Consider the following 16262-nt stretch of genomic DNA (forward strand, 5'->3'; position numbering starts at 1 on the left):
TGCAGCCCATTACATTCTGTGTTGTTATTTTACATAACCCACAGAGTGAGATGTACACTGAGTGGCAGCGTAGTGAACAGAGCCCATATGAGTTTCAGTCTACTTTGTACACATAACAATAAATCTGAACTAAACTGATCACAGGGCATTGTATCCTTTTTAATAAAATCCCTATGTGCGTCCATGTGTCCATGTGTGTGTGTCTTCTGGTGAAGTTTGCATGAGCAGGGCACTCTTTAATAAAGGACATCATTGCTGGGGAGAGTGCTGATTGGGTACTCGCGGCCGCGCACATAAAATCCATTGCTGGGGAGACGCCACACATACAATAATCAGCTGCACGCCAGCACAGATTAAAATACTTGCTGGGGAACTGGACAGTACTTTCTGGAGAGACGACACAGCCACGATTATCAGCTGCACGCCACACATTACATCAGTTCCTGGGGAGACTCTGCTGATTGCCCACTGTTGTGACAGAAAATTAAACGTATATTACGGACAAGGCGGAAGTACAGGGAAGGGCGGAATGAGTGGCAGAGTCACCAGCCTCTAGCAGATGCTTCAAAGGCCGCCTGACGCTTCACACAAGACAGAGAGGGCGGGACCTATAAAATATTGCGCGGCCGATCCAATCAGATTTCGGTAAATGAGGTAACACCTAAAACATAAGGCACAAAAAATCCAATTGGGTACTGAGACGCGGAGACCAGCTTCCCCAAAGAGGTGGGATTAGTGTTTGTTGTTGTGCAAGTGTTCACTCTGAGGATGTCAGATTTCGATTAAGAAGCTTGGCCCGGTAAAGTGTAAAGTGTCAGTCGTTGAAGGGGTTTTCCTAAATATACTAATTTTCATGATATTACAATAGGATGACTTTTAAAAGTAGATTTATTTTCGCGCACATAAAATCCGTTGCTGGGGAGACGCCACACATACAATAATCAGCTGCACGCCAGCACAGATTAAAATACTGCTGGGGAACTGCACAGTACTTGCTGGAGAGATGCCCCAGCAAGCTAAAATAGAGAGGCAGGATAGGAGATCTTCAAACAGACACAACACATCAATCAACAGCCACAGAGGACAGGATAAATGTAGTATTAATTATACTTACTGTATTGTCATATACGTTTCTATTTTATTTTTATTATTATTTTACTTTAGGCTTCTTGCAAAAATATTTTTGACAAAAAAAAATTAAGACAAGAAAGAATGAGGTCAAGGTCCCTTGCCATTTAATATAGACTGTTCCTACTAATGTTTATGCACTACTGTTCTAGCGCCCATTATTGTAATGCTTAATGTCTAGTTTTTAATAAAAGCCTTAGGTTTTCGAAAGAACCAAGTAACCTTTTACATGGCATGTCTTGCACATACATAAATACCAAAACAAAAAACTCAGAAAATGAAAGTCAGGATGTGCAATGGAACAGATTGAAATGTCACATACAAATTATCCATTTTTTATGACACAATGAGGTGCTCTTGCTGAGGATATATGTGTACTCACTCTGTGATGGACTGGCATCCAGTCCATGTGTTATTCCTGTCTTGCACCTTATGACTGTTGAGATAGGCTCCGGCTGCTCTGGGACCCTGCCCCAGACAAGCAGGTTAGGAAGATGGATTATTATTATTATTATTGCCCTTATCGCTGAGAAAAATATATGTAAGATTAATGGATGGAAGATATTGAGGACAACAATTAATAATACTAATAATAATAATGTTATTTTTGGGCAACAAGCGGGTGCAGTGGTAATGATGCTGTCTCGCAGTGAAGGAGACTGGGGTTTGCATCTTGCATGGAGTTTGCATGTTCTTCCCATGTGCTCCGGTTCCTTCAACAGTTCAAATAGAAGCACGTTAGGTGGAATGATTTTGCTAAAGTGGCCTGTGGATGTGTTTGTGTGTTTGCTTTGTGGTGGACTGGTGGTCTGTAAAGGGATTGTTCATGCCTTTCAGCCAATGCTTGCTGAAATAGGCTGCAGCTGCCTTGCACCTTGCTCAGGATAAAGTGGTTTACAAGATGGATAGATGGATATACTGCATGCCTAAAACGTCTACATTACTTGTCATTTAATTGCATGCTACTCACCTGCACAGTATTCTCTCTCAAACAAGCATATGTGTGCATTATCAATTTGGTGGTTGCAGGCAGAAATAAACTTCTGTATAAAGAAAGAGTATAAGTGATTGTAAGTGTGCCCTTTTCAGTTATCATTGTCTGCTTGTCTACAGAACAGCAATTCACATCTTCTCATCAAGTTTCAATGTCAGTAACAGTGGTTGGCGATGTCTTTCCATGGTGATTCCACACCCTGGGGGTAAAAAGGTGTTGTGGAGGAAAATAAACAGGGTAGTTGGCACATCTACATCTAAAAGTTATATGTGTGAGGTTAATAGGTACAGTAATTCCATAGTGGCCCTGTATGAGTCTGTTTACAGATGTAAATCGGTGAGAGGGCCAAGCACTTTGGTGGCTACTACATGGATAGTTCCTGCCTTGTGCCTGATACTATTGTGGTACAATTTACAATACAATACAATACAGTTTATTTTTGTACAGCCCAAAATCACACAAGAAGTGTCGCAATGGGCTTTAACAGGCCCTGTCTCTTGACAGCCCCCCCCCAAGAAAAAACTCCCAAAAAAAACCCTTGTAGGGAAAAAATAGAAGAAACCTTGGGAAAGGCAGTTCAAAAAGAGACCCCTTTCCAGGTAGGTTGGGCATTCAGTGGGTGTCAAAAAGAAAGGGGTCAATACAATACAATACACAAAACAGAACAAATCCTCAATACAGTATAAAAATTTTAAAAAATTACAAATACGGAGCATAATTTAACAGTAGATGATATCACATAATATGATTTGGATATGTTTAGAGTCCTGGAGACCTCAGCCATCAAGCTGCCTCCCCCATTTGGCCATTCTACAGCTGAAACAGTGCTTGGCCAGCCAATCTGATGAAAGGACCCCTCTAGCCCATGATTCCTGCGATCCTCCATCAGGGATGACTTTACCTTAGGCAGGCAAAACAACTTGGCAAGTGGGCTGTGGCACCAAGTGCCACATTTGAGTACCGAGAAGAGAAACAAAATAGGTGAGGGTTAGTAACAAATTAGAATGATCATGTTACTTATGTTTTAGTGCTAATGACTAACAACAGAGATGCAGTCTGTACAGTTAATCAGCAGCTCTAGTCAGGATATACTAAACTGAAGTAGTCCGTCTTCAGCCGGGATTTAAAAGCTGAGACCGAAGGGGCATCTCTTATAGTAGCAGGCAGACCATTCCACAGGTTAGGGGCTCTGTAACTAAAAGCTCAACCTCCCATTGTTATTTTATTAATCCTTGGAATCATAAGTAGACCAACATCTTGAGATCTTAATGTACGGTCTGGTTTGTAAATCAGGATAAGTTCAGACAAGTAAGCCGGACCTCGGCCATTTAATGCTTTATATGTTAAAAGGAGGATTTTGAGATCTGCCCTAAACTTAACTGGGAGCCAGTGTAAGGATTTAAGAACTGGAGTTATGTGCTCGTATTTTCTTGTTCTTGTAATAATTCTTGCAGCAGCATTTTGGATTAACTGGAGGCTGTATAGAGAACAATTTGAACATCCAGTGAACACCGCATTGCAGTAGTTTATCCTACTAGAAATAAATGCATGAATTAATTTCTCAGAGTTCTGTTTATTTAGAAAGCACCTTAATTTCCCAACATTTTTTGAGATGGAAGAAGCATGATTTGGACAACTTTGTAATATTCGCTTTAAATGACATGCTAGAGTCAAAGATAACTCCTAGATTGCGGGCTGATTCAGTAAAATTAATGGGGATTCCAATTGAGTTAAATGATGACAAAATATTGTTGTGATCAGCATCATTCCCTCCAACAATTGAGGGAATTTAGTCCTCCACTACCCTGAATTGGATTACATGGGTTTAAAGATAAAAAAAAATGGCTAAGTGGATAGATGTAAATCATACTGTATATTTTCCTAGCAACAAACATTGAGATCTGGCTGGTATTCTGCTGTCACCATACGCTGCCTCCATCAGGAAGGCACTCCATCACTCTTTGTATCTCATGTATGAAAGCAAGTGTCAGACAGGCGTGAATCTTTCCGTCCTCCAGTTTTTGCTGTGGGAAAATATGCATTTTTTAGTGTTAGTACAGTAGGCTGTTTATTGTTTGTATATGATTTCCTATTCAGTCTTCTGCCATAAAGAATGCCCTGCCATTCTCCATCAGAGCACACCAGATAAAATCAATCTTACACAGTATTAACGCATCTCATCTATATATATAAAAATGGAATGGGTGGGTCGTCGGGTGGGCCTTTTTTTCATTCCGTCGTTTTTTCGACGTTTTGAAAATGTAGAATGATTATTTGATTTTTTTGTTTTTATTTGATCGTGTCTATGTAGCCGCCGTCGTAATAAAGTATCGCTAAAATCGTCATTTATCGTAATTTATTTTTGACGTATAACGTCGCCGTCGTCGAGGTCAGTGATACCAGTGCAAAAAATCTGCTTACGGTTGAAAGACACGCCCTACTCACTGGACAGTTAAAAACACCAATCAAACTAACGATGACATCAAGTATTACCCAATCAAAAGTAGGAAAGGAGGCATCTTCATAAAATGCGTGTGGGATGATTTGCATGAGACGCTGCTTTAAAAAAAAAATGATAAAAAAAATACGGGATAAATCCCGTCCAGTATTGATTCAAAACGGGACGCGCAATTTCATTCTCAAACGCGGCACGATTCCGTATTTTAAAGGACGGGTGGCAACCCTACAGTGCCAGGTAACCACCCATACAATCACATTGTGATTCAGACTAGGAATGCAATGAATGTAATTACCCCGATCTACATACAAGGCGAAAGTCTTGCAACATTCAAAGATGATGGTTTGGGATAAGTACACCATACAACATAAAAGAGCTTATGAAGCCTTGAACCGAAAAAAGCAACATCTCAGAGATCGTAAAAAAAAAAATAGGAGCTAATGTCGTTTTACTCGCTGTAGATTTTAGTCAAACATTACCAGTTATTTCACGAGGGAGACCAGCACATCAACTCAACGCGTGTTTAAAATCCATGCTTCTCCCACGCTCGGTTATATGTCGCGTGTTCTCGGGTAGGTGCATGAAAAAATGTATACATTTAAGCATGTAATGGGCAAATAAAAAATGAGGTATACCCGAAGGCACAGCAGTAGTACTTAATGTAACTTTACTTCTTAAATGTTAATGTTTTACTGTTTAATAATTTATACGCTTCTTATATGTTGTTCAAATTCTTTTATCAAAATACCACTGACAGCGCAATGCACGATAACATGGAGTGAATACACCATACGCATCCGCCCACGGCTGCCCTGCTGTGCGCAGATAGGACTTGATTGTACAATAAAATAAAATAAAGATAAAAAGACTAAAACAATCATCACCCATAAAGCGGATAGTAGACGTGACGTACTATATGTGTACCACATTTCAAGTGTATAGGTGCAACGGTTTGCGAGCTACAGGTCATTTAAAATCCTGGACAGACACACAAATTGCCACGGTAGAAAATTACAGAAGAAGATTTTACTGTTTAATAATTTATATTTATATGAAATGTGCTTCTTATATATTACTTCATATTCTCATATGATAATGATGTTAATGTTTATATTGATTTCTGTGTTATTAAAACTGCATGTATGTGTGTATATGTATATATATATATATATATATATATACTAGCAAAATACCCACGCTTCGCAGCGGAGAAGTAGTGTGTTAAAGAGGTTATGAAAAAAAAAGGAAACATTTTAAAAATAACGTAACATGATTGTCAATGAAAGCCCGTTTCACTCAGTAAGTCTTATGTGTGTGTTTATGTATGTGTGTGTATATATATGTACATGTGTATATGTAGATATGTATATATATGTATATGTATATGTATATAAATGTTTATGTGTGTGTGTATATTATATATATATAATATATATATATATATAGGGCGGCACGGTGGCGCAGTGGGTAGCGCTGCTGCCTCGCAGTTGGGAGATCTGGGGACCTGGGTTCGATTCCCGGGTCCTCCCTGCGTGGAGTTTGCATGTTCTCCCCGTGTCTGCGTGGGTTTCCTCCGGGCGCTCCGGTTTCCTCCCACATTCCAAAGACATGCAGGTTAGGTGGATTGGCGATTCTAACTTGGCCCTAGTGTGTGCTTGGTGTGTGGGTGTGTTTGTGTGTGTCCTGCGGTGGGTTGGCACCCTGCCCAGGATTGGTTCCTGCCTTGTGCCCTGTGTTGGCTGGGATTGGCTCCAGCAGACCCCCGTGACCCTGTGTTCGGATTCAGCGGGTTGGAAAATGGATGGATGGATATATATATATATATATATATACAGTGGTGTGAAAAAACTATTTGCCCCCTTCCTGATTTCTTATTCTTTTGCATGTTTGTCACACAAAATGTTTCTGATCATCAAACACATTTAACCATTAGTCAAATATAACACAAGTAAACACAAAATGAAGTTTTTAAATGATGGTTTTTATTATTTAGGGAGAAAAAAAATCCAAACCTACATGGCCCTGTGTGAAAAAGTAATTGCCCCCTTGTTAAAAAATAACCTAACTGTGGTGTATCACACCTGAGTTCAATTTCCGTAGCCACCCCCAGGCCTGATTACTGCCACACCTGTTTCAATCAAGAAATCACTTAAATAGGAGCTGCCTGACACAGAGAAGTAGACCAAAAGCACCTCAAAAGCTAGACATCATGCCAAGATCCAAAGAAATTCAGGAACAAATGAGAACAGAAGTAATTGAGATCTATCAGTCTGGTAAAGGTTATAAAGCCATTTCTAAAGCTTTGGGACTCCAGCAAACCACAGTGAGAGCCATTATCCACAAATGGCAAAAACATGGAACAGTGGTGAACCTTCCCAGGAGTGGGCCGGCCGACCAAAATTACCCCAAGAGCGCAGAGACGACTCATCCGAGAGGTCACAAAAGACCCCAGGACAACGTCTAAAGAACTGCAGGCCTCACTTGCCTCAATTAAGGTCAGTGTTCATGACTCCACCATAAGAAAGAGACTGGGCAAAAACGGCCTGCATGGCAGATTTCCAAGACCGCAAACCACTGTTAAGCAAAAAGAACATTAGGGCTCGTCTCAATTTTGCTAAGAAACATCTCAATGATTGCCAAGACTTTTGGGAAAATACCCTTGTGGACTGATGAGTCAAAAGTTGAACTTTTTGGAAGGCAAATGTCCCGTTACATCTGGCGTAAAAGGAACACAGCATTTCAGAAAAAGAACATCATACCAACAGTAAAATATGGTGGTGGTAGTGTGATGGTCTGGGGTTGTTTTGCTGCTTCAGGACCTGGAAGGCTTGCTGTGATTGATGGAACCATGAATTCTACTGTCTACCAAAAAATCCTGAAGGAGAATGTCCGGCCATCTGTTCGTCAACTCAAGCTGAAGCGATCTTGGGTGCTGCAACAGGACAATGACCCAAAACACACCAGCAAATCCACCTCTGAATGGCTGAAGAAAAACAAAATGAGGACTTTGGAGTGGCCTAGTCAAAGTCCTGACCTGAATCCAATTGAGATGCTATGGCATGACCTTAAAAAGGCGGTTCATGCTAGAAAACCCTCAAATAAAGCTGAATTACAACAATTTTGCAAAGATGAGTGGGCCAAAATTCCTCCAGAGCGCTGTAAAAGACTCATTGCAAGTTATCGCAAACGCTTGATTGCAGTTATTGCTGCTAAGGGTGGCCCAACCAGTTATTAGGTTCAGGGGGCAATTACTTTTTCACACAGGGCCATGTAGGTTTGGATTTTTTTTCTCCCTAAATAATAAAAACCACCATTTACAAACTGCATTTTGTGTTTACTTGTGGTATATTTGACTAATGGTTAAATGTGTTTGATGATCAGAAACATTTTGTGTGACAAACATGCAAAAGAATAAGAAATCAGGAAGGGGGCAAATAGTTTTTCACACCACTGTATATATATATATAAAAGACAGCAACAGTTATAACAATGACAACACAATTACATTGACAATCATGTTACGTTATTTTTAAAATGTTTCCTTTTTTTTGCATAACCTCTTTAACACACTACTTCTCCGCTGCGAAGCGCGGGTATTTTGCTATATATATATACGAGCTGTATATACCCGGCATTGCCCGGGGCAGAAGTAACCTAATCGGTCAAACACTTACATATATACCAAAGTAAACATAATCGGTCAAACAGTTACATATATAAAAAAAGCGAACCTAATCGGATAAACAGCTTCATATATACAGAAGCGAACCTAATCGGACAAACAGCTAATCTATATACATAAGCAAACCTAATTGGTCAAACAGTTACATAAATACAAAAGCAAACCTAATCGATGAAACAGCTTCATATATACAGAAGCGAACCTAATTGGTCAAACAGTTATGCATGTGCAGAATAATTTTACAAAGATTATGCGTGTTAACAATCATTAAAAAGAAAAGATTGAGGAACTCTTCTTCTATATGTAATGAAGCTGGATGAAGCTGACTTGACGAAGACGTAGGTGGCATAGATTGGTTTTTCTAAAACAGAAGAAAAAAATGAGTATCTATTATTATTTTAAATTAGAATGAAAATGAGAACCTTGATTAGAGATAGATTATCCGTATTAAAATATGTGCATGAATAAACTTTTGCTAACTCTCTAGCAAAAGTTTATTCATACAAATTGGCATGGGATGGCTTTGTGAAAAAGTAAAAATTACATAAAAATAAATTGAGAATGCGTACTTCGATTTGACTGAGATTATCTGTAATGATGAAAAAAAAGTTTAGTATGTTTTTTTTTCCATACGGGAAGGATGTAAAACCTTACATAGGCACCCTTCAGCCCGTACTGAAGGGTACTGTCAGATTCTTACTGACTAAAAAAACACCCTTTTTATTCCACAGCTACCCCAAAAACCACTATTAGGCATTACTTTGGGGTGGCAGTAGTTTAGTTATGAAACAGCTGGGTCCTGAAAAAAATCTGTCTTATTAGTGGCTTCATCACATATAGAAGAACAGTTCCTCAATCTTTTCTTTTTAATGATTGTTAACACGCATAATGTTTGTAAAATCATTCTGCACATGCATAACTGTTTGACCAATTAGGTTCGCTTCTGTATATATGAAGCTGTTTGACCGATTAGGTTTACTTTGGTATATATGTAAGTGTTTGACCGATTAGGTTACTTCTGCCCCGGGCAACGCCGGGTATATACAGCTCGTTTTATTAAAAAATTATTTTGATATGTTATACTATATATTTCATTACGTTAACTAAAAACAAGAGTGAGTGTATCTTAATACTTTTTTGGTGTACAGTGGTGTTGGTTAGACATGCAAATTAGAATTGTATTATACTCTGTACATGTGGTAATATTACTACAAATACTAATACTACTTGCAATGCTTTTAGAGTTGCTCTTAAGTAGCTATATTGAGATGTATTAAGGTGTGATGGAAAATGTTCAGATCATCAGTTAATTTTGTTAAAAGAAAACATGTTTTTTCCATATACATTTTGAGATCAAAGAACACAGCCTTTCCAATTAAAGTATGCTATTCAGTTGTTTAGTTATTTAGAGTCCTCTCCCACCAGTACATTATTTACTAAATTTAGAGGAGCTGCCAATTTATTTTATATAATACCATCCAAGCTACAACAGATCACTTTCTGAGGAGTGCCAGCATCCAACTTGACAGCCAAGGCACTTACTGGACTTTTACATTATATGAATAGGCCAGTTTGGGCCTTAGAATACATTTCATAGCAAATTCAAGATAAAAATATACAGTAGCATTGGTGGCTACACCACATTATTCAGATTTTACAGTACATGCATGAATATCTGCATTAATATTCACTTCCATATGATACCTTTGGACTTTGTCTCAATTAAATTTCACTTTTAAAGGATAATCAGTCTTGGACATTATTTATCTAAGAACATACAGTGCTTGATTGCCTGGATTCAGACAGCTTTGTTCTTGAATCCATTTACATTGTCTCTGAGACTTTTGTTTTAGAATTTGACAGACTAGACTTCTGCCATTCAAAATAAAGGATTTTTTTTCAACACAAGCTTATTTGTTAGCATTTTGATGTTGATCTTATATAACTTGGAATTTAAGCAATTTTTTTCACTGATCCAAAATACCTTTCTGTCTGGCTATTTCTGGAGCAGAAGTTTAAAGTTAGATTTCTGTAACAATACTGTTGTATGTATGTATGTATGTATGTATGTATGTATGTATGTATGTATGTATGTATGTATGTATGTATGTATGTATGTATGTATATATGTATATGTATATGTATATGTATATGTATGTATGTATGTATATGTATGTATGTATGTACATATGTATATACGTATATGTATAGAGGGAGTTACTCTGTAACTGTGTAGACAGTGTCTGGGGATAGGATTCATATCTCAAATCTCTAACTGTGCTCCAATACTGCAATTTCAGTATTATTATCGTCAGCCATGGAGATGCAGCATTGAATCAACACACATACAGAAACCTAGGGTCAAACCCTAGTCAGTGCCCTGTGGAGTCTGTGTGGTTTACATTTTTTGCTATATTCCAAATCCAACGTTCCAAATGTATTTATAAAGCACATTTAAGAAAAGTAACTGGCCAAAAAGCTGTACAAAGTAAAAAAAAAAAAAAAAAAGTTTATAAAATTAATATAAACAGTAAACCACAATAAAAACATCATGATACATAAAGACAAGACACATTCCTATCACCACAACTAAAATAACAAGCAAATACATTATGCTACATCTCCAAAAGCCACAGTAAGCAATTATGACGTCAAGAGAGAAGATCATTCCAAAGTTTTGGGGCAGCTACTGAAAAAGCTCAATCATCACTCTGTACTGTATCTGATAAGAGCATGGCACCTGCAAAAGAGATGAGGAGGAAGATCTGAGTACCATGGAAGTGGAATACTTAAAAAGAAGGTCTGAGATATAGGGTGGAGCCAGGTTATTTACTGCTCTAAACTCAATCCTGTTCCTAACAGGAAGCCAACAAAAAGAGGTCAAAGCAGGAGTGATGTGTTCCATCTTTTGAATGCCTGTGTCAATAATCTGGCTGCTGCATTTTGAGCATATAAAGGGCAAAAAGTGTGGGGGCTAAAATAGACCTTTAAGGGACTCCACATGTCATAGTGCCAGAGGAAACAGAAAACCTATCAGTAGTAACAAAGAAAGATCTATTCTTAAACTAGGATTTAGACCAGGCATGGGCCATGCCCTTGATACCCACATATTCCAAGCGATCTAGGTTTTCTCCTGTTTTTCCACTTTCCTCCCAAATGTCCCACAAGGACATGTTAGCTAGGTTAACTGATGGCTCAACTTACCTCAGCAATAGTGACTGTTGGTTTAAGTTGATTTAAGGAAGTTATGATGGACTAAAACCCTCCCACTCAACACTGCTGGACTAGACTGCAGCTCCCCAAGACCCTTTTAATATATGGATGGATCTTCCAAAACAAAATAATAAAACGTATGCGAGATGATGACTGCTTAGCACTGATGCTTCATGGATCCAGCATACATGATATGCACAAATCCAATCCCCAATGATTGCCCATTTGGATTGTGTGTGCATTTTCTCTGTGTCAGCCTGCCTTTTGTTCCCAGTACTCATGTTTTCCTCTTACAATCCCAAACACTTGCATTTTGGACAAATCAGAGATTCCAGATTGGCTAAGTACGGGGTGTGTAGGTGTGTGTACATGGGGTCAGCAATGAACTGGAGCCATGTCCAAAGCCTTCCACCCAATGCTGCTGGGGGAGGCTACAGAAGTCACCCTAAATTCCATTAAGAAGGTTTGAGAATCGTAGGTCAGATTAATCAAACTCATTAATTTTGATTGTTGTTCTATAGGTCCTAAGTGCAAGTGTTTTAACTTAAATGAAAGTAATGGGATCATCTAAGTGTCACTTCTTTTCATCACATGCTGTTTATGATATTATACCCATTTGTATGCTAATGATTATTGGCCCCTCTGAATAACATTTAGAAAGGGCATTATCACTGGATACTTAAAAGAATGTGCTTCTCCTCTCTCCTCTAACAATAGGAAAGACCTGAAGGGCTGATAAAAGATGATGCATATATACCTGATTGCATCTTTAATCATTCTCCATGGTGTGGTGCATTCAAACAGTGAAAATATAATATGGCAATTAAATGGTTTTTTTTTTGTTGCTTTGGGGCTTACCTCTACTAGTCTGTTTACACCACACACTTATATACTGTACATTTTACATTTTGCAACACATTAAACTATAACACAAGTAAGCGGCTTCTGCTGATTTTATTATTAGAGCTGCAAGTCATTTATCCTTTCAAGTCTGATGGGAAAAGATTAAAAATGAGCTTATGCCTCTTGTGATGTGTGTCCGTTGCATTATTGAAGTGATATCTATCTTTGTCCAAGAGCTGCCACTTTTAAAACCCCTTAAGCAAAGTGGTTGATCTGTGTGTAACAGGCTGTGATAGGAGGTGTACAGTACATGCACTGTGATAGAGATGTCAGTGGAGGTCCTTCAGATGAGTGAGCATAAACCTACCATCCTGAGAAGCAGGCATTTTAGCTTGAAAGGTCTGATGCTTGGTTGCACTCTGCTGCAATTACTGTAAAGCCCAGCATGTATCCCATTTGGTACATGCAGTGAGTACCAGATCTTCACAATTATGCATACTGTACAAGCCTTTACACATTTAGCCTCATAAAAGAACATAAAATAATCTTAAAATAAAATATGGCTCAAGCTTCTTAATGTTGTTCTATCAATGAAGGAACAATGAAAGCATACACACTATAAAACAGAAGAGAGTTTATACAACTCTGTTACCCCTTGTTGCCCTGCATTTAAACTGTGAACAGGAGCTTTCACTAACATTGGAAGAGCTGTCCATTTCTTTTGTACAATAACTCACATGTATTGTCACAGCCAGTTTTGGATTAAGGGCAGTGTCCTTAGAAATGTTTTTTATTGTCACCAAATTTCAATTTTCTGGACTCCAGCAAGAAATTCAAATTCACATTTTGGCTCACATGATTAGCCTTCCACCATTCATCTCAGCACAACATAAGCAGAAATATTAAAAAAAAAAATGTAATCACGCTCTGTAGTTTTGTAACATGATGGCACTGCTTGATTCTTCAGGCTGCACTTTGGTTTGAGGCTGACTTCACTGATGAGATGTACAAAAGAGCAAAGGAGAAGGACAGCTGAGATTTGCAGAATTCTGCTCCCACTCTTCTCACATATGTGGTTTGAGGATAACTTAGCCATCTTTACGCCATGTCATATTTTCCAGTGATATTCAGTCATAGCCTTCATTAACGTAACTTTAGAGAGTTAGGGTAAGTTGATGGCACGCTCCCATAAAGGAAGTCATTAAATGTGACATTCCCAGCAACTCACTCCAACTAGTCTATGACTTGCTCTTGTAAAATCGGCCCTGTTTGATTTTCTGAAAACTAATGAATACTCATCTGGAAGAACAAAGCAATTAATGTGGCAATGAGGAATAAGTAATTGCAGGAGTTTGGACCTCACAAACAGAACAAAAGTTCATCTGATGTCTTGTGTTTTACATACCATGACAAAATGTTAAAATGAAAAAAAAGGGCTGAGATTGCAGATGAACTCACTGTAACTATTAACTCTTCATACAGAATGGTCTAAATCAGGCAGCACACTATTGGCTGTCATAAAAATGGGCAAGCAGGACTGTGATGAAAGGCTAGCATGCAGTCGATTAAATTAGACATGCTCAGCGATTTTCAGTCGTTTAAACTGATGTGGTCCAGCAGCAAGTTCAGACACTGCAGTTGGCAAGTCTGACATGATCCATAACTAAAAGTTCAGACTTTATGTGACATCAGTTTATAAGTACACACAGATGACCTCATTTCTAGTTTTGAGTTACATGGAGATAGATTGACTGTCAAATGATTGGGCATTTCTCTAACTCTTTAATGGTGTCTACCTTCTCTTTCACGCAGCTAAAAAAATCCCATCTAAATTATTGCTAGGGCTGTCTGAATCTATGACATTTGTAACAATGTAAGAAGTGGTCATTTTGGGATGGATAAGTGCAAAATAGGAACTCATCCTGTACCACTGATAGGTTTCATATCATAAGTAATAGAAAAAATGGAATTCACCTCAAGTAAAATAAAGTAGCAAATAAGCAATAAAGCAAACCCTAATATTTCTAACTAATAATAATGGACTTTTTCTTCTGAACCTCTGCTGCAGACATGCATTCTGAAAACAGATTAGGTGCATTTTTAAATTCTAAATTTTACCTACAGTAGGATTTAATAATGTCACATTGGTGTATTTTTAAAGTTTCAAATATCAGATGCAAGCAGGCAGCAAAAATGTGAAATCTTCACACCCGTTTGCGCACTCATGCTTTACCTTTGGGTGGGTTTCTATGAGGATGAAGAACTTCTACCAGCCTGGGGAAAAGAGATCCACTTGCAGAGTTGCTTGTGGATTCAACTAGTCGGAGGTTGGCTAAAGACACAGACTCATTTCACTGATTCGGAGAAAGTGAGAATGTAGTCCCATTCAGGCAGAGAGGTCAGATCACACATGACAGTAAACTGAGTGCAAAGTGAAAATCTTCATCAAAATCACTGATACCTGGCTGACTTAATGTTGCCAGTTAACATAATTGGCACATCTTTTAGATGTCAGAGAAAGCATATGCAGACACTGCAATGACTGGAACCAGGATTGAACTCGGGTGCCTCAAGCTTTATTAATGGGTGTGCCAAAGTGTATCCCTTTTCCAATAAAAGATTATTTGTAATGTATAAAATGACTTTTTTTTTTTTATACAGACTGCAAGAACAATACAGGCTTGCCTGGGATGGCTATCAATAAATTATATTAATGTTTTTTTTGTTTTTACAGCTGGCAGCATTGGAACGGCAGGTCTTTGATTTTCTTGGATATCAGTGGGCACCCATCCTTGTGAACTTCTTTCAAATCATAATCGTCATTTTGGGCTTGTTTGGGACTATTCAGTACAGACCTCGCTACATTGTGGTGGTAAGATATATTGTTTTTTTTTTTTTGTAAATGTGCAGTATGTGTTAACTGCTGCTGTGACAGTGATTAATGAGACATTTTGATTCAGAATAAATTTTATTAGACAATGGAACTGACAAATACGTGTGCAATATCTTCTAAATTTACAGACAGTGTAGTTAAATCATCAAACGTTTACTTATAGTGTGCAGAAAAAATATCCAGCATTATCACATAACTATTGCATGTGACTGCCAGTAGTTAAAATCTTGACCTAAACATCAAAAGAGTCCGACATGTGGTAATAAATGCATTTATTGTGAGATCAAAGGAAGAATGTTAATCTATGTAAATAGCATTTCATTCCGTATAATTTTAATTGAAAGTGTATGTTCAGTGACTCCTAGTTGTGAACGATCAAAGTAAAATATCTGCCAAAGTGACAAGAAAACTATGCCTCCCAAAATGGGATCAGAAGATGTTATGCAAATCCCAGCCCACCTACTCATTTACATAATATTTCTTCTACTCAGGGTGCTAAAATGACATCAAAGATACAAATAGGTCATTTCGTTAAATTTGTCATTTTGTCAGAAGTTCACCAATTACGAGCATTCAGGGTCTCCTCATGACTTTTTGGCTGTGGCTCGGCTTACAGGGAAGATATTTTGATATTGGTTATTAATATTCTGGTCACTTTGTGAAGAGATGACAGGCTAATTTATTTTTTCCTTCTTAAGATTAGTCTGTCTTTTAAGCTTTTTACTGTGTAGCCTGTAGCCTGCTTCTAACACCCTAAGTCATCAAATAGATTGACCTGAAACACCATCTTTCAGCTTTTCTACATTATTGCTTGTCTTTCACTTGGGAAAAGTCCATCTGACAGACAGAAGAATTTTGTCCTTTCTTGGGACTGAGCACTCAGCTCTAACACAGTACTAACTTATTCTTTCTATAAGACCAAAAGTGAAACTTACTTTTCTTCATTATTTATGTTACTAGATATTCAACTCAATTGGATATGTTTATTTTTGCTTTCAGTGACTTTTGTGTTGTAATTTATTAAGGTAATCATACAATGATTTTTTTAAAC

The 16262-nt window shown here is 38.0% G+C and overlaps 1 protein-coding gene across 2 annotated transcripts in view; it reads left to right on the forward strand.

The window, feature by feature from the left end:
• Positions 1–16262, forward strand: part of LOC114659301 (sodium/potassium-transporting ATPase subunit beta-1-interacting protein 4-like) — a 240637-nt gene that overhangs the window by 73938 nt on the left and 150437 nt on the right. For both annotated transcript variants that reach the window (XM_028811717.2, XM_028811715.2), the window contains exon 2: positions 15053–15190. In XM_028811717.2, coding sequence (XP_028667550.1) covers positions 15053–15190 — 138 coding nt within the window. The remainder of the gene's footprint in view (positions 1–15052; positions 15191–16262) is intronic.

The sequence above is a fragment of the Erpetoichthys calabaricus genome, chromosome 10 (genome assembly GCF_900747795.2).
Source record: "Erpetoichthys calabaricus chromosome 10, fErpCal1.3, whole genome shotgun sequence".
In the NCBI taxonomy this organism is placed as follows: domain Eukaryota; kingdom Metazoa; phylum Chordata; class Cladistia; order Polypteriformes; family Polypteridae; genus Erpetoichthys; species Erpetoichthys calabaricus.